Source organism: Taudactylus pleione, unplaced genomic scaffold (assembly GCF_031769625.1).
Source record: "Taudactylus pleione unplaced genomic scaffold, aTauple2 ptg000802l, whole genome shotgun sequence".
Lineage (NCBI taxonomy): Eukaryota > Metazoa > Chordata > Amphibia > Anura > Myobatrachidae > Taudactylus > Taudactylus pleione.
The window spans coordinates 292,963-314,747 of NW_028285204.1; the positions used below are offsets into that span (position 1 = coordinate 292,963).

General features: G+C 45.5%; 1 protein-coding gene across 1 annotated transcript in view; it reads right to left on the reverse strand.

Moving 5' to 3' along the window:
• LOC148474891 (zonadhesin-like) overlaps positions 1–10,796 on the reverse strand; it is a 97,378-nt gene extending 86,582 nt beyond the window's left edge. Inside the window, exon 1 of the mRNA XM_088458024.1 lies at positions 10,616–10,796. Coding sequence (XP_088314150.1) covers positions 10,616–10,796 — 181 coding nt within the window. The remainder of the gene's footprint in view (positions 1–10,615) is intronic.
• Between the last annotated feature and the right edge of the window lie 10,989 nt (positions 10,797–21,785).

Below are 21,785 nucleotides of genomic sequence, written 5' to 3' on the forward strand. Positions count from 1 at the left end.
ACACACTGCCCCCATAGCCTCACACACCCAGATACACTGACCGAATAGCCTCACACACAGATACACTGCCCCCATAGCCTCACACACACAGATACACTGACCCCATAGCCTCACACACACACACACACACACACACACACACACACACACACACACACACACACATACACACAGACACACTGACCCCATAGCCTCACACACACAGACACACTGACCCCATAGCCTCACACACACAGATACACTGCCCCCATAGCATTTCACACACAGACACACTGCCCCGTAGACTCACACAAAAAGAGCCACTGCCCCCATAGCCTCACACACAGACACACTGCCCCATAGACTCACACACAGACACACTGCTCCCATAGCCACATACACCCAGACACACTGCCCCCATAGCCTCACACACACAGACACACTGCCCCTATAGCCTTACACACACAGACACACTGCCCCCATAGCCTCACTCACAGACACACTGCCCCATAGCCTCACACACACAGATACACTGCCCCATTGCCTCACACACACAGACACACTGCCCCCATAGCCTCACACACACACAGACACACTGCCCCATAGCCTCACACACACAGATACAATGCGCCATAGCCTCAAACACACATACACACTGCACCCATAGCCTCAAACACACAGACACACTGCCCCCATAGCCTCACAAACACAGATACACTGCCCCCATAGCATCACACACACAGACACACTGCCCTCATTGCCTCACACACACAGATACACTGCCCCATAGCCTCACACACACAGATACACTGCCCCCATAGCCTCACACACACACACACACACACACACACTGCCCCCATAGCCTTATACACCCAGACACACTGACACCATTGCCTCACACACACACACTCTGCCCCCATAGCAGCCTTTATATACAAACTGCTTCCATAGTCTCACACACATACTACCCCATATCTTCACACACACACACACACACACACACACACACACACACGCATACACACACACACACACACTTAAACGCACACACACACAGAGAGACACCCTGCCCCCATAGCCTTACACACACAGACACACTGCCCCTATAGCCTTACACACACAGATACACTGCCCCCATTGCCTCATACACACAGACACACTGCCCCCATAGCCTCATACACACAGACACACTGCCCCCATAGCCTCACACACACAGATACACTGCCCCAATAGCCTCATACACACACAGACACACTGCCCCCTAGCCTCATAGACACACAGACACACTGCCCCATAGCCTCATACACACAGATACACTTCCCCCATAGCCTCACACACACAGATACACTGCCCCCATAGCCTCATACACACAGATACACTGCCCCCATTGCCTCATACACACACACACACATAAACGCACACACACACAGAGAGACACCCTGCCCCCATAGCCTTACACACACACACACACACACTGCCCCATAGCAGCCTTTATACACACACTGCTTCTGTAGTCTCACACACACACTGCCCTATAGCCTCACACACACAGATACACTGCCCCCATTGCCTCATACACACAGACACACTGCCCCCATAGCCTCATACACACAGACACACTGCCCCCATAGCCTCACACACACAGATACACTGCCCCATAGCCTCACACACACAGACACACTGCCCCATAGCCTCATACACACACAGACACACTGCCCCCTAGCCTCATAGACACACAGACACACTGCCCCATAGCCTCATACACACAGATACACTTCCCCCATAGCCTCACACACACAGATACACTGCCCCCATAGCCTCATACACACAGATACACTACCCCCATAGCCTCACACACACACACACACACACACACACACACACACACACACACACACACACACACACACACACACACAGACACACTGACCCCATAGCCTCACACACACAGACACACTTACCCCATAGCCTCACACACACAGATACATTGCCCCCAAAGCATTTCACACACATTAATACACTGCCCCGTAGACTCACACAAAAAGAGCCACTGCCCCCATAGCCTCACACACAGACACACTGCCCCCATAGACTCACACACAGACACACTGCCCCCATAGCCACATACACCCAGACACACTGCCCCCATAGCCTCACACACACAGACACACTGCCCCCATAGCCTTACACACACAGACACACTGCCCCCATAGCCTCACACAAAGACACACTGCCCCATAGACTCACACACAGATACACTGACCCATAGCCTCACACACACAGACACACTGCCCCATAGCCTCACACACACAGACACACTGCCCCCATAGCCTCACACACAGACACACTGCCCCATAGACTCACACACAGATACACTGCCCCATAGCCTCACACACACAGACACACTGCCCCCATAGCCTCACACACACAGATACAATGCGCCATAGCCTCACACACACACAGACACACTGCCCGCATAGCCTCACACACACAGATACAATGCGCCATAGCCTCACACATACACAGAAACACTGCCCCCATAGCCTCACACACACAGATACACTGCCCCCATAGCCTCACACACACAGACACACTGCCCCCATAGCCTCACACACACAGATACACTGCCCCCATAGCCTCACACACACAGATACACTGCCCCCATAGCCACACACACACAGACACACTGCCCCATAGCCTCACACACACAGACACACTGCCCCCATAGCCTCACACACAGACACACTGCCCCATAGACTCACACACAGATACACTGCCCCATAGCCTCACACACACAGACACACTGCCCCCATAGCCTCACACACACAGATACAATGCGCCATAGCCTCACACACACACAGACACACTGCCCGCATAGCCTCACACACACAGATACAATGCGCCATAGCCTCACACACACACAGAAACACTGCCCCCATAGCCTCACACACACAGATACACTGCCCCCATAGCCTCACACACACAGACACACTGCCCCCATAGCCTCAAACACACAGAAACACTGCCCCCATAGCCTCACAAACACAGATACACTGCCCCCATAGCATCACACACACAGACACACTGCCTCCATAGCCTCACACACAGACACACTGCCCCATAGCCTCTCTCACACACACACACACTGCCCCCATAGCCTCACACACCCAGATACACTGACCGAATAGCCTCACACACAGATACACTGCCCCCATAGCCTCACACACACAGATACACTGACCCCATAGCCTCACACACACACACACACACACACACACACACACACACACACACACACACATACACACAGACACACTGACCCCATAGCCTCACACACACAGACACACTGACCCCATAGCCTCACACACACAGATACACTGCCCCCATAGCATTTCACACACAGACACACTGCCCCGTAGACTCACACAAAAAGAGCCACTGCCCCCATAGCCTCACACACAGACACACTGCCCCATAGACTCACACACAGACACACTGCTCCCATAGCCACATACACCCAGACACACTGCCCCCATAGCCTCACACACACAGACACACTGCCCCTATAGCCTTACACACACAGACACACTGCCCCCATAGCCTCACTCACAGACACACTGCCCCATAGCCTCACACACACAGATACACTGCCCCATTGCCTCACACACACAGACACACTGCCCCCATAGCCTCACACACACACAGACACACTGCCCCATAGCCTCACACACACAGATACAATGCGCCATAGCCTCAAACACACATACACACTGCACCCATAGCCTCAAACACACAGACACACTGCCCCCATAGCCTCACAAACACAGATACACTGCCCCCATAGCATCACACACACAGACACACTGCCCTCATTGCCTCACACACACAGATACACTGCCCCATAGCCTCACACACACAGATACACTGCCCCCATAGCCTCACACACACACACACACACACACACACTGCCCCCATAGCCTTATACACCCAGACACACTGACACCATTGCCTCACACACACACACTCTGCCCCCATAGCAGCCTTTATATACAAACTGCTTCCATAGTCTCACACACATACTACCCCATATCTTCACACACACACACACACACACACACACACACGCATACACACACACACACACACTTAAACGCACACACACACAGAGAGACACCCTGCCCCCATAGCCTTACACACACAGACACACTGCCCCTATAGCCTTACACACACAGATACACTGCCCCCATTGCCTCATACACACAGACACACTGCCCCCATAGCCTCATACACACAGACACACTGCCCCCATAGCCTCACACACACAGATACACTGCCCCAATAGCCTCATACACACACAGACACACTGCCCCCTAGCCTCATAGACACACAGACACACTGCCCCATAGCCTCATACACACAGATACACTTCCCCCATAGCCTCACACACACAGATACACTGCCCCCATAGCCTCATACACACAGATACACTGCCCCCATTGCCTCATACACACACACACACATAAACGCACACACACACAGAGAGACACCCTGCCCCCATAGCCTTACACACACACACACACACACTGCCCCATAGCAGCCTTTATACACACACTGCTTCTGTAGTCTCACACACACACTGCCCTATAGCCTCACACACACAGATACACTGCCCCCATTGCCTCATACACACAGACACACTGCCCCCATAGCCTCATACACACAGACACACTGCCCCCATAGCCTCACACACACAGATACACTGCCCCATAGCCTCACACACACAGACACACTGCCCCATAGCCTCATACACACACAGACACACTGCCCCCTAGCCTCATAGACACACAGACACACTGCCCCATAGCCTCATACACACAGATACACTTCCCCCATAGCCTCACACACACAGATACACTGCCCCCATAGCCTCATACACACAGATACACTACCCCCATAGCCTCACACACATAGATACACTGCCCCCATAGCCTCACACACACAGACACTCTGCCCCCATAGCCTCATACACACATAGACACACTGCCCCATAGCCTCACACACACAGACACTCTGCCCCCATAGCCTCATACACACAGACACACTGCCCCCATAGCCTCACACACAGATACACTGCCCCATAGCCTCACACACACAGATACACTGCCCCCATAGCCTCACACACAGACACACTGCCCCCATAGCCTCACACACACACACACACACACACACACACACACACACACACACACACACACACACAGACAGACACACACACACACACACACACACACACACACACACACACACTGCCCCCATAGCCTCATACACACACAGACACACTGCCCCCATTGCCTCATACACACAGACACACTGCCCCATAGCCTCACACACACAGATACACTGCCCCCATAGCCTCACACACAGACACACTGCCCCCATAGCCTCACACACACACACACACACACACACACTGCCCCCATAGCCTCATACACACACAGACACACTGCCCCCATAGCCTCACACACAGATACACTGCCCCATAGCCTCACACACAGATACACTGCCACATAGCCTCACACACACAGATACACTGCCACATAGCCTCACACACACAGATACACTGCCCCCATAGCAGCCTTTATACACACACTACTTCCATAGTCTCATACACACACTGCTCCCATAGCCTCACACACACAGACACACTGCCCCTATAGCCTCACACACAGATACACTGCCCTATAGCATTACACACACAGATACACTGCCCCTATAGCCTCACACACAGATACACTGCCCTATAGCATTACACACACAGACACACTGCCCCTATAGCCTCACACACAGATACACTGCCCTATAGCATTACACACACAGATACACTGCCCCCATAGCCTCACACACACAGATACACTGCCCCCATAGCATTTCACACACAGACACACTGCCCCGTAGACTCACACAAAAAGAGCCACTGCCCCCATAGCCTCAAACACAGACACACTGCCCCATAGACTCACACACAGACACACTGCTCCCATAGCCACATACACCCAGACACACTGCCCCCATAGCCTCACACACACAGACACACTGCCCCTATAGCCTTACACACACAGACACACTGCCCCCATAGCCTCACTCACAGACACACTGCCCCATAGCCTCACACACACAGATACACTGCCCCATTGCCTCACACACACAGACACACTGCCCCCATAGCCTCACACACACACAGACACACTGTCCCATAGCCTCACACACACAGATACAATGCGCCATAGCCTCAAACACACATACACACTGCCCCCATAGCCTCAAACACACAGACACACTGCCCCCATAGCCTCACAAACACAGATACACTGCCCCCATAGCATCACACACACAGACACACTGCCCTCATTGCCTCACACACACAGATACACTGCCCCATAGCCTCACACACACAGATACACTGCCCCCATAGCCTCACACACACACACACACACACACACTGCCCCCATAGCCTTATACACCCAGACACACTGACACCATTGCCTCACACACACACACTCTGCCCCCATAGCAGCCTTTATATACAAACTGCTTCCATAGTCTCACACACATACTACCCCATATCTTCACACACACACACACACACACACACACGCATACACACACACACACACACTTAAACGCACACACACACAGAGAGACACCCTGCCCCCATAGCCTTACACACACACACACACACACTGCCCCTATAGCCTCACACACACAGATACACTGCCCCCATTGCCTCATACACACAGACACACTGCCCCCATAGCCTCATACACACAGACACACTGCCCCCATAGCCTCATACACACACAGACACACTGCCCCCTAGCCTCATACACACAGATACACTTCCCCCATAGCCTCACACACACAGATACACTGCCCCCATTGCCTCATACACACAGATACACTGCCCCCATTGCCTCATACACACACACACACATAAACGCACACACACACACAGAGACACCCTGCCCCCATAGCCTTACACACACACACACACACTGCCCCATAGCAGCCTTTATACACACACTGCTTCTGTAGTCTCACACACACACTGCCCTATAGCCTCACACACACAGATACACTGCCCCCATTGCCTCATACACACAGACACACTGCCCCCATAGCCTCATACACACAGACACACTGCCCCCATAGCCTCACACACACAGATACACTGCCCCATAGCCTCACACACACAGACACACTGCCCCATAGCCTCACACACACAGATACACTGCCCCATAGCCTCACACACAGACACACTGCCCCCATAGCCTCACACACACACACACACACACACACACACACACACACACACACACACACACACACACACTGCCCCCATAGCCTCATACACACACAGATACACTGCCCCATAGCCTCACACACACAGACACACTGCCCCCATAGCCTCACACACACACACACACACACACACACTACTTCCATAGTCTCATACACACACTGCTCCCATAGCCTCACACACACAGACACACTGCCCCCATAGCCTCACACACACAGACACACTGCCCTATTGCCTTACACACACAGATACACTGCCCCATAGACTCATACACACAGACACACTGCCCTATAGCATTACACACACAGACACACTGCCCCTATAGCCTCACACACACAGACACACTGCCCCTATAGCATTACACACACAGATACACTGCCGCTATCTGATTTATTGAGGATAAACCCCTCTAGCTAATTCCCAGTTTATTTTTAAAGTGGGAAAAAAACCTTAATCTTGAATTTAATTTAATTTGTTTTTCTTTTGTATTTATGTTTGGATGTAATCAGAGATGTGCTGGTTCCGATTTCTGGATTTTGAACACGTTTATTTCCCGCCAACTCCCTGCTGGCTCAGGTCTTCCCGCCGAAACTTGATCTTCCCAGCGCCAGATCTCACGTGATTAGGATTTGATAAAAGTCCCTCCCTCATAATCGCGGCACCATTTCACATAGGAAACTGAAGGGTAGGGTGAGGGGCTATGGGCTGTAGCACTAAGACTGTGTCAGTGAAGGGCTGGGGGGTGTAAGCACTATGAGGTACAGTGTTATTCAGTGCTGGCTCCATGTTAAAAAATTTAAATGATATTATGTTGCAGCAGTTTGTAAAAAAATAAATATAAAACAATGTGTGAGTTGTTGAAGTTCAGGCATCGTATTGTAAAATAATAATGTTTATTAGGTGCCAGTGTGCCACCATTAATATAAGCACTGTGACTCTTGTCAATAAAAGGTAATAATTCTTGTGTGTGTTCAGGCAGTGACACTGTGTTAAAAAATAATGTTCAGTAGGTACCATGCCACCGTCCATTACTCGGAGCACTGTGAGTCGACATGGATTAGTTGATAGAATAGCAGGATCACCAACCCAGTACTAGTGCTGTGGCTGCAGCCAGTTATTATAGTACGTCAACATCTACTAAAGGTGGTCCAGGGGACACAAAGTATAAAAAAGGGAACCTGAAATCTAAATATTTCACAGTGTTAAAGAAAACAGCACCTCTAATAAAAAAGCAAAATATTTGTGTAAACATTTTTTTCATTTTCAACATGCCATATACCACATGCAGTGAGAAGGAAATGCTCAGGCCACGACCTTTATTTGCAAGGGGTGGCCCTGCTAGTGCTCCTGCTGTTTCATGCACTAGAAGAATGCCTATTGTGGGAGCCGGGGCCAAACGCAGACAGGCATCTTCTTCTGTAATCTCATAATATGGTGATACTGCAACACCTTCTCGCTTTGAGTCTAGTAGAGGAGTCTTCTATAAATAAACAAATCAGTGCCACCCCCGAAAAATAAGAACACTAAGGCTGAAGAACAAACTCTGTGTTCACAAATTCCTGAAGCATCTAGTGGTGTTCACATTAGCTATGTGTGAGTCTGACATATCTTACACTGTACTCTTAAAGAAGCCTCCTTCCACAATTTCTGCACACTCTGCAAATGTGGGGATGAGCAGTACAAATAAATATGGTGACATAATAGAAAATGAGGATTGTAGTGTGGAAGTAGGGCGAGGGGGACATTTGTGTCCTTCCTGACACTAATGAGGATATTGATGATGTGGATGTTGTTTGTGTAAATCAGCTACCATTGGCAGCAGTTCATGATATAAAGAAAGCCATTGTCCTGCCTGGGCATAAGACCAGAAAATCCACCTCTTGGATGTGGAATTATTTTTACCCAAATCCTCCCAACATTTGTGAAGACATCTGTACCATTTGTGAGGCCAAAGTTAGTAGAGGTAGAGACATAAACTTCCTCCTCCCTGCTATTTCATTTGCAGCAAGTTCATGCAATGTATTTAACAGAATTATAATAATTTGTAAAATAATAACAAGCATTCCAATTTCAGCTTCCAGCAGTTAGACCAGCACATGCAATCTCCACTACCAACACTTTCATAACCAAACTCCTCATTAATAATTGGCAGTAGTCCTTCCAAAAAATATTTTGTGGGGGCCCAACAAAACCAAGGACTTCAGCCCCAGCCCCTGTCACTGAAATGCTTGGTTTGAAAAACTGTGCATGTCCTTATTAAAAATTAACATAGGGGTGGGTGCGAGGTCCCAAAGGAAAAATCCATCTAGCATCACTTTTCTTTTCATAAGCACAGATGGTGTAATGGTTAGCATTACTGCTTCACAGCACTGAGGGTGTGGGTTTGATTCCCACTACAGTTGTGTGGAGTTTGTATATGATCCCTGTGCTTGCATGGGCTTCCTCCGGGTACTCCAGTTTCTTCCCACACCCCAAAAATATACTTATAGGTTAATTTCCTCCCAACAAAATAACCCTAGTGTGTATGTGTGTAAGCATATGAAAGGAAATATAGATTTTTAGCTCAACTGGGACAGGGACTGATATAGTGAATATCTCTATAAAAGTATTCTCTGTAAAGAGATGCAGAATATGTGTGTTCTATATAAATAACTGGTAATAAATATGTAAATAAATAAATGGGTGGATTAGTGACAGTCTTTTTTGCATAGACAAACATTTTTATTGGTTATTGCTCTAATACATCACTACACATTTTTTGAAAATGAAATAATAATAATAATGCAATGTTAATAACCAAAGATTCCCAACAAGGGTTGGAGAACACATTATTAGGAGTTTGACCTGCTGGCCATATTACCCCTCTCCTCACTAAAAAAAATGTCTTAGTCAATCAATTAAACAACTTAAATTAACTAACTAGGCAGTTCCATCCAAGATGGCCGCATCTTACTGAGGCTCTTCTCTGTCCTCTTAAAATTTGTTGCCATCCTGCAACTAAAGGCTCTAATTCGAGACAGAAACAGTGGATTTGGCTGTTGGAATTCTGCAGATTCAAAAATATATTCTTGTGGGCAGAAGAGTAGCCCATTATTTTAGCCCCGGAGTCCCGCTGCGTTTTGGCACGCAAATTTGGCGCCGTAGCGGATTTAAGGAAACTTACTCCTTTATTATTGCCACAGTTGCTGCTCAGGACCCCTTGCAGTGTCTCTAATTGAGGGAGAACTACCTATTGGAGCTGGTGTCCCGACTTTCCCACCCTCTATATGGCAGAGTTACCTGCTACAGACCCTTCTGTGTCCCCTGGAGGCGGCGTCCTCAATGGCCCTCTGATACTGGAGATCCCTGGGCTGTTATACTGCTGGACGGCAATCTCTTGCTGGGACTCGGTGTTGGTAGGAACTGTGAGCCCCGTTGATCGCTGCTGTCTGCTGGGAGAGTCTGTCCTGCATAGCCCCATGCGGCTGTGAACTTATAATCTCCACTGAGAACGGACTTCTCCCCCATAGAGTGCCAGCAGTCTGTGGTATACTCCGCTTTCCTGTGCGGGGGGACCCCCTTGGGGATTGATAGTGGTGACCGCAGGTCTGCTGTGTAGACGCCTGGTGGCTGCTTCCCTTCACTGACTGTCCTCCCTGCTTTGACTCTGTGTGTCTTGCTCGGTGGGGGCAGCCCGCACTGGCTGGTGAGGGGACGCTGACCTTTGGAGTTGTCCATTGGCACTTTCCTACGGCCACTGTCATAGAGGTGAACTTGTGGCCACACGGCCCTCAATAGCAGTGTTCACAGCATCTGTCTCTAAAGAGTGTCGGAGACATTGAAACCGGTGGACCTGCTGCAGGGCACTCATATCTCCGTTGCAGAGAACTCTTTGCCCCTGTATCCCTAACTGTGGCCGATAGCTGTGCCCCCGCGCGGTGTCTCTGGCTGGAGGAGGAGACCTGTCTAACACAGCTGGGAGCCTGATTCACTTACCTCTCCTGCAGAGGTTGCTGTGGAAGGGAGTTGTGTGACCTGACGCTTGCTGCTATCTGCCGGTTGGAGCTGCTCTACATGGCCCCCGTGCGGCTGAAGATTTTTCTCTATAGAGGCTGGATACTTCCTTTTGCTGAGAGCCAGCTGCTTGGTGTTATCTTTTTCCTACCTGTGTGAGCTGAGGTGTGTGGCTTCCCCTTAAGGATAGACGGAGGTGATTGCTGGTTGGCTTCTCAGTCACCTGGTGGCTGCTTCCCTACACAATTGTTCTCCCTGCTTTAATACCACGACTCCTGTTTACCGAAGATGGCTGATGCTTGCTTGGAAAAAGAAAAAAAAACGCTGACTCCTGGAGTTGCCTCTCTGCCAGACTGTGAATTTGCTGATCTACATTGCTACCCCCGGTACTAATTTTGTATATATCATCTTATTTTTTCCCCCTCCCTTAATATTCTGTATTTCTGACTCATCCCTGTTTCTATCTCCTTTCTTGGTTCTGTCCCCTCCTATTGTATGTCCCATTCTTCATTCCATTACCCACCTATACCGTCCCCAGTCTCTTTATCTTCTCCTTGTTCACTCCCCTATCCTTGCAACTATACAGTCACCCTTAATTAATAAGAGTGTATGGGGACGCTCTAAATGAATACTACTATTGTAGGACACTGCAAACTCTATGTGACAAACTAATCCTATCTGCTTATTTTGAACACCCTGTGGTTATTTAACTGAGTCACTCCTTTTCACTTAAATACAATTTTATTTACAACTGCTTAATTCTGTTTCATATTGTGGATTAAGTCTTATATTATCTGTTAACATTGCTAGCTGCCGATTAGAAATCTCAGGCTGTGTGATACCATTTTCTGCTGTTATATTTTAAGTACTGTTGCCACCTAGTGGTAGTTTTCTTTAATCGGAATCTTGTGGCAGTATATTCTTAATGGGTGACTTTTGTGGATATATGTGATTATTTTCGGTGTGCAAGGGGACCTAGCCACAGGTTTTTAGTGTGTATATTCCACTGGGTATAATCTACTCGTAGAATATTGCATATTGTAATACCCATTACTATTTTTATGTAAGCCTCTTTCTTAATTTTTGACTGTCGGGTAATGGACAGATATTTGGATAGATCACCACAGTCGGGAGACTCTTCACAACCTACTCCTTCTAAGATGGGTAGAGATAGACCAGTGGGGAGCAAGTCCTCCTCCATGCCAAATGGAATCTCAGAGACCCTGTCAGGCCCATTAGACATCTCCTGTCATGAGCAGGGGGTTATAGTAGCCCAGACGTCTATTGCTAATATGATCGAGGCAATTTCCAGAACAATTCTACCCCAGATTGACAAAAAATTTGATGTCATGCAAAGATTGATGCCAATACCTCCCGTATCTCTGGAATGGAGCAGAGGTTGAGCGATGCGGAGGACACAATTCATTCTTTGCAAGTTAGCCTTGATGCCTGCTCTCGCTCCTCGGGGGCACTGGTGGAGAAATTGGATGATCTCGAGAACGGAAATAGGCGCAACAACCTAAGATTTATCGGAGTTCCTGAAACGGTGAAAGGTCAATGTCTGATGGAATATCTTTCTACCACCCTGCCATGGACTCTGAAACTATCTCCTGATCTGCCCCACCACAAATAGAAAGGGCCCACAGGATTGGACCAGAGAGATGATGCTGCAGGTCGCCCAAGGCCGGTCATTACCCGATTCTTGGATGTTAGAGTCAAAGAGCAGATTCTCATGGCCTATCGAAAGTCTCCTCAGCTACAAGTAGATGATACCAGAATTTTGATTTTCCAGGACTTTTCTGCTTCTGTGGCTCAAAAACGGAAAGCCTTTTCTCCAGTTTGCAGCTTCCTGGTGGAGAATAATCAACGCTTTGCCCTCATGTTTCCTGCTAAATTGCGTGTAGAAGTAGATGGCCGCACTATGTTCTTTGATGATCCTGACAAGGCCAAGGCTCATTTTCTAAATAGGCACTCTCCTTTGAGGTCTCCAAATCAAAGACCTTAGAGAAGTATGAAGGGTGTATTGGGTTAACAATTGTTTGGATTAACTTGTGGCTGGTCCCCGTGTTCGCTGACTATTACTGGCATTCCTTATTGGTCCGCAGAAATTGTGTAAACTGATATTATTGGTAATCTTCATTTCTATTGCTATTTTTTTCGGTATGTTTCCCTCTTTTGGAGAATGTACAAAAGGTTATGGAAGGAAAAAAGAAAAAAATGATGACTCAAAGGCACATATATTTATTTGTTTTTTGATTATATTGTACAGCAAATTTTTTTATGTTTTGTTTATATTGAATGTGATGTATTTTTGCAAATGTTTGGTCTACCATGCGGACGGCCCCCCTCAACGATATATCCTCAAAGGCTGGGATGGGGAGATGTTTGTTTTTCTTATTATGTATTATATATTGTATATGTATTATATATTATATATTATGTATTAGGTATAGGTTTATGGCGTCACACTTGCTTTCACCTCCCCAGATAGATAATACTTTAAAGATAATTTCTTGGAATGTGGGAGGCCTCAATACACCTATTAAAGAAAGAGGGTTACTACATTTCTTAAAAAGCTTAAACCTTCTAAAGTGTTTTTGCAGGAGACGCACTGGAGGGCTGGAGACGATTCCATGTTGAGAGATTCCTGGATAAATGAGTGTATATCTGCTCCCTTTAGAAATAAATCACGAGGGATAGAAATATTATTACACCGGGCCTTACCGTATGTGATCCATTATAAATACTTGGATCCAGGGGGCGTTTTATCCTTCTAGACATCTCTATCTTACACACTAAAAATACTATACGGAATCTTTACACACCTAACACTCCGGCCGACTTTATAAATGATCTTTCTCAATTTCTACTGACAAGAAATACTCCGAATTTAATAGTGGGAGGTGATTTCAATACAGTTGCGGACACAATATTGGATAGATCTACCCCTCCGGTGAGACCTCTCTCAGCTTATTGGTAACATCTGGCACAATTTGAATCTCTCCATAGCCTAATTGACCCATGGAGGATCCTAAATCCTACTGATAGAACTTATACACATCTATCTGCAGCCCACAGAACTCTATCCCATATTGACTATATTTTAGTGGCGGATGCATTATTTTAAAAAATACAAAACATAAACTTGGGTTATATAGTCATTTCCGATAATGCCCCAATCAGTATTTCCCTGTATAATACATCTCTGGTAGCTGCCTCCCGCCTTTGACGCTTCCCCACATACTTGTCCAAATCAGAAGATTTTCGTCATTTCTTAACAACCAAGTGGAATGAATATCTTGATGACAATATAGAGCATTGGGATGACCCTGTGCTCTTTTGGGAGGCTTCAAAGGTGGTGATGCAGGGCCATATTATTAATTATGTCTCTAAACAATGTAAAGAAGCTAATATTCAACATAACTCTCTACAAGCGGCCATGTCCTCGGCCTTCCAACTATATATTTTTAATCCAGTCAGAGAGACTTTCGAGATCTATAAACAGGCACGTAAACTGATGGAATCCTTCTTACTTACCCAAGCCAAATGTAAATTAGACTACGCCAAAAATAAATATTTTTGATGGGGAAATAGACCAGGAAAACTGCTGGCCCACCATGTCCAGGGCTAGAGGTGGGAGGAGCTTCATACATATGATTAGGGATCCAACCTCTGGGATCTCATATTCTCAAACAGATTTAATCTCTAAACAATTTCAGAAATATTATGAACACCTTTAAGAAGACAGACCTATTGACTTGAGTCTTCAAGATAGACTACTGAGTGAAGCACGCCTCCCTAGACTGACCAGAGAGCAGAAAGATAAGCTGGATAGAGACATATCTCCTACTGAGATCAATGATACTATCTCAAGCCTTAAAACTCACAAGACTCCGGGCCCAGATGGTCTTTCAGGAGAATACTAAAAATACCATAATATAGCCCCCACACTATTGGAACTTTATAGGCGTATACACAAACATGCTCCTTTATATGCTACTTTTAACTCAGCATATAAAATCTTCCTACCTAAGCCAGATAAAGATCCCCAGTTAGTGGCCTCTTATAGACCAATCATGTTGCTTAACGTTGATTTTAAAATATTGGCCAAAATAATGGCCACACGATTGCAAAGTATACTTCCTGATCTCCTTACTCCTCACCAGCTAGGCTTTGCACAGGGTAGGCATTCCGTAAAGGGCATAAGAGCAGCGATAGCAGCTACAGTAGTCTCCTCTGGTAACCCATCCTCCAATAATATGGTCCTCAGCCTAGACTGTCATAAGGCGTTTGACACTGTTATCTGGCCTCACCTTTGTGGAGTCTTGGCACAACGAGTTTTTGGCCAGGACTTCATAGATTTAATTCGCTATTTTTATTCATCTCCTAAGACTTCTTTACTAGTAAATGGGGTGCGTGGGGGAACAGTGGAAATGTTTAGGAGAACCCATCAGGGTTGCCCCCTATCCCCCCTTCTCTTTAATCTATCCCTTGATCCGCTATTATGGCTAATTCAACAAAATTTAGATATCCGGGGTATTTTGATAGGCAACCGAGAATTGAAAATTACTGCTTTTGCAGATAATATATTGTTATATATCTCTAGACCCTCTTCTTCTTTAAATCATCTACTGAATTTGCTTCAAGATTTTGGAATTGTGTCGGGTTTGCAGATTAACTCAGAAAAATCGACTGCCTTATATCTTCGGCAGGGCTACATGCGCCCCTCTTGGCATGCTAATACCCCTTTTGTGTGTGCAAAAAAGAGCTTTATGTATTTGGGAGTTCAGATCACCAAAAATCCTGCATCTCTTTACAGTATGAACATCACTAGAGCTCTAACGGGACTCCGCAGAGAGTTGGGAGGGTGGGGTAGTCTCCAGCTCTCTTACTTGGGCATGGCTAGTCTGCTAAAAATGGTGTCCTTTCCTAGGATAATGTATCTTCTGCAGTCCCTTCCTCTCCTGCTGTCTTTAGAGGATACCAAGAAGATAAATACAGAGTTTGTAAATTTTATTTGGAATAAGGGGCATCGTAGAATAGGCCTTGTCCGTTTACAACAATTGAAATCAAATGGAGGAATAAACTTCCGTAATGTTACTCAATATAACCACATGGCTATTTTACGTCATCTCCGAGATTGGCTGCATTGCACAGACACATATACTAACTCTTATTTGTAGGGTGGCTTCCTCCCTGATTGTAATTTGGTATCTTTCCTACACATGTCAGACCATGAGATCCTTCCCAACTTGAGGGAAAATACTCTTCTATGGAGCACGCGCAAACTGTGGAGTATTTTGAGACACATATCAAATTTAAATGCTAACAGATCAACTTTTAACTCTTTTGTGCTTAGTCCTGAGTTTCAACGAGGTCAGGCTGGCCACCCATTTACCACATGGGCGTCAAATGGACTTGGATCAGTTGGATGTTTATTAGACTATAATACAAAGAGGCCTCTCACGTTCCAACAGGCGGTGGGTAAATATAATTTTCTCTTATCTTTTCCATTTGCATACTATCAAGCCCAACATTACGTTAGTGAAACTATTAGTTTTTTTTCTGCACAAGATTGGTCCAATTCTTTTGACCCCTTATTGGCCAATCCTCCACCCATATCTAAGGCCATCTCTATTCACTATAATTTTCTACGAGTAAATCTTGATTATGAGAATATTCAAACAGAGCTATCTCATTGGTTGGACCATTTTCCGGAATTGTCAACTGATGATTTACTTACTGCATTAGAAAAATCTTGTTATTTCATACCTGCTAGTTCTTACAGAGAATTATTTTTGAATATATTTCATAGGACATATATAAGCCCTTACAGAAGTTTTTTGATGGGGTCTTCCTCTTCACACAGATGTTATAGATGCCAGGAAGACAATGCAGATATATTTCACTGTCTCTGGGCATGCCCTCTAGTGAGAATCTTCTGGTTGGGTGTCAGGAAATTTGCAATTGACCACCTAGTGAACTTTTTACCCTTTACTGCGGAGTGGGCCATATTGGGCATATTACCAGCAGATCAGAGGATATCTAGGGGAGGGCGGAAACTTCTTTTGGCAATAAGTGCCGCAGCAAAGAAAACTATCTTTCAGATGTGGATTCAGCCTGAAAACCCTCCTTTTAGTCTGTTTCGAGAGAAGTTGTTCTATCTTTTCAGGATGGACTGGATAGAGGCTTCCCTGGAGAGGGAGAGTAGGGTTGGTAGGTTTTTTGAAATGTGGGAGAGCTATGTGAACACTCTGCCACTGAGTACAAGGCAGATGCTTCACAAATGCTTTTCTCCTACATCATGGTTCGAACTAAGAATGGTGGATAATGACCCACCAATATTGATGTAAAGGGAGGGGGCCTCTATCCGCACGGTGGCAAGATTTAATAATTGTAATCTGCTAGTATAGAAACTGAAAAAAAAATAACTATCAAAGTTATGTGCTATGTTTTACTGTTGGAATTTTGTATGGTATCAAAATTTTATTATATGCTGTACGGGGATGTTATGTGTTCTACTTATATAAATGTACAAAATTGTATATTACTTCTCTTTGTGTGCTAAAGAGTCATAATAAAAATATAAAATAAAAAAATTAACTAACTAATCATTCCTTCCTTTACCTGCCTTCCACTACATACATAATCCACCTCCATTTCAATATACTGTCTTTGGGCCTCTGATCTAGTTCTTGATTAATGAAAACATTCCTTCTATGGGGTCATATAGTTTATTAAACTGCCATCCTCTCTGCCACTGCTATATGATAATGTGTCATATATGTTCTATACTCTTTTAAACTGTTGTGTGTTTGTGTTGCTGCTCTGTTGCTTAGTTTAGCCAGCCAGCTTTTGGACAATATTAGTGAACAATTTTGTTGTAATCAAAATTGATTGGAAATTACTGGAAATTGAGGTTAATAGGAACAATAACAGGCCAAAACTACTTGATTTTAGCTGTTTTTATAATTGTTTTTTACACAAAATACAGATCCAAAACCAATTCCTTAGGGTGTTTTTTTAAAACTAAAACCAAAACAAGAATATAAATCGTGATCCAAAATTAAAACAAAAACACAGGGGATCAACTCACATCTCTAGTTTTATTAATATTTTATGGTTAGGGTTAAGGGTTAGCATATATCAAAACTTATAATTTGTACAATTAGGGTAATGTGACTTTTGCATTTGCTCTTGTGAATCCTCATTCCCTACACGATCTCTGCATTATCCGTACGCTCTACTTCTAACACAAAACTTGCACATATGCCAGTGACAAATCATTACATACATCTGATTGCATTCATGAAGTGGAATTTTTTATGCGTGCACCTTCTCCTGCTTATGTTCAGTGCAAACGTGCATCAATCTCTATATGAACCAAACTGGAAGCTTATGTAATAGTTGCAGTGCTAAGTAGATAAGGGCATAAGAAAGGAGATTTACGGTAGTAAATAGAGTAGATGAGCGTTGAGGAAAGGATAAGTGAAAATGTTAAAGCATTTGAAGAAGTTGCATTGATATTATAATGGAATTAAGAGGAATAAAACTATAATCACTAATCCATCTAGAGACATAAACACACCACTCAGAGAGCTCCACAAACAGCTAAGTACTAACCTTTTTTTCTAGAGCATCTAAACAAAAAACACACACACCTGCCCCCTTCTACAGCTGAGCATTGGTACAATCCAATGTATCTACATGAATTAAACCTGGAATGATCCTAGAATGGGTCATAATGCCCTGAGATGTTGTTTGTAGCAAACATTCAGGAAGCTGTGCATTGCTCTAGGTCATCAGTGTATATATTCAGATCCTGAATTTGCAGCCCTATAATAATGCATAAGTAGACAGTTTTGTGTCTGATGAGAAACTTTTCTGGCTTGATAAGACCACGGAAAGGCAAATCCTCTGAAAATACTGTAAAGTAGAGATATACGGTTCAGTTTTCCTGAAATACAAACACACCAAAACTTAGGGGTTCCAAGGTGAACCGAGTCCCGGTTCGGTTTTGCAGTCAGTTTGGAACTCAGATTTAAAAAACGAACGCTGGTTTTGAATTGCATGTAAACACATTTGGTCATTGTTTTCTATGCAGTTTATATTTGTGATCACCTATAGACACGGATCTAAGGTTCTCAAAGCCAATGCTCTGTCCTGCAGTTTTCTCCCTGCTGCCATAATCTTTAACACATGATTTAGATAGAGATGCATAATACACCAAGCCTATGTAACCAACTATTAGATCCAAATGGACCCATAAATATAGTTTGGTAGAGAAGTGTCACCAATATGGGATCAGTCCTTTTCTCAAGGCCATCGTGATGTTAAAAAAAAAAGTTTCTTGGTCAATGTAGCTTTCTAGACATCGCTGTAAATTTGCAGTTCTCCCAACCCTAATGTTGAATTTAAAGATGCCTTGAGGACCACTTCCTTTACACTGTAATAGTTCAATCTTATTATGGGGTATGCCCCCCCTCCCCCTTAGTTGCATTTCTAGCCTTGGGGAAATGATGAATAAAAGAAGAAGTGGATCTGGAATGTCAGGGAAAAGTTTACTTAATAGATCTGTGACACACCCAGAAAACCACATGAGCTCCTAGAATCAGGCTACAGAGGTCTTCACCTATAGCAGCCACCATTCCCAAAGAGATGTTTGCTTTCACAGGTACTTGGATGATCCCAGGACTTATACTCAAGAATATAGAAGCTTATGTAGGAAACCAAATGGCAGCAGTGAGTTAGGCTGGAGTAGGTATCAGGCAGCAAAGTAACCTAAGTCCAGAAACTAGTACAGCTAATCAGGGACTAGGAGCAGGGACCGGAATCAGCATGTAGGCTGAGTAAAAATATGACTGGGAGTTCTGGATGTCATCAACAATTGCAAGAGGTTTCATGCAACAGGTCAGGCAAGGATGCCCTAACCAGCAAGGAGGCTAGGCCTCCTTACCTTTTACCTGCACAGGCACCAATCAGCAGCCTACTAATCATATAGACACCTGGGTGTAACTATACCACAGCCGTCCAGCATCCTGACTGCTAGGCAACAGCTGGGAACAGAAGCCCAGTGCAACTGATGTAGTGCAGTGCCACACAGCATCCTGGTCGCCTACCAATGGCCAGGGCAAGGTGGAAAGTGTGAGTTGTCATGGCCAGCAAGGGGCTCATAACGGTAGACCTCCACTTTGAGGAGGCATTAAGGTACATGTTTATCAGGTAAAGACTTGAAAAAGGCCTATTTTAGTATGTATTCATGTAAATGCCTCTCTGGAACCCAAGTCTTCACTTCTGGTCCATAGCCCTTCCAGTAGACTAGGAAGTGAATTTGGCCTTGTACTTTCTTAGAATCCAGAATCTTTTCTACAATATATATTTTATGTTCATCAAATCAATCACAACTGGAGGCAACTTCTTAGGACAGTAGGACCAACAAGATATTGGGAATTCTTAAGGATCATGGAAGTCTGTGAAACCTCTATCAGAGACAATATCAACAGGCTGATTGTGTGATCTGAAGATGTGTTGGATGAATAGTGAGGCCAATAACTGAGCATGGGGTTACTGGGTGAGAGGAATTAAATGAGCTAGTTTACTGAATTGGTCAACTCCAACCCAGATAGTATTATGACCGGTAGTGACAGGTAAGTCAACAATAAAATCCTTTGAGACATCGGTCCAAGGTCTTCTAGGTATTGACATGAGCAAAACTTGACTGAGATGTGTGCTTCTGAGTGATTTGTTTCTGGCATAGACTTCACATGCTTGAACAAATTCTTTAACCTCTTAAATAATGGTAGGTCACCATGCAGAAGAATCCAGGAGTTCTTGAGTCTTGGAAATTCCAGGATTCCCTGATGCTTTACTTGAGTGGAAATCAGACAAAACAGAACCCATAAATCATTCAGGAACAAACATTAATCCAGTAGAAGCATCTGGAGGAACATGATCCTGAATATGAGAGAGTTGTGAAGAGAAGTCCAATGCCAGGCCAGCGTGAATGGCTGAGACAGGAACAATAGGCAGATTAATTGAGGTAGAAGCAGGGGCATTTCTAGAGAGGAGGGGGCCCGTGTGCAGTCTCCATCATGAGCCACCTCCTCTCTGTCTGGAGGCTGGCTGGGCACTAGAGTGTGCCCAGAGTCTATAGCACATGCGCAGGTCACCGGGAAAATGGCCATGGCACCCATTGTCCCTGTACTGCGCATGCACAAACAATGGGAAAATGGCCATTGCAGCCATTTTCCAGCCATTTTTACAGGCGCAGACACCGGAAACGATGTGGGACTCCATAGAGGTACATTTTATGGGTGCAGGGTATGCAGTGCGGCCCCCCTGGACCCAGGGGCCCATGTGCCCCGCACACCCTGCACCCATTAAAATATGCCCTTGGGTAGAAGCATGACTAGGAAGAAAACTGCAGGACAGAGCAGTGTCTATAGGTTATCACAAA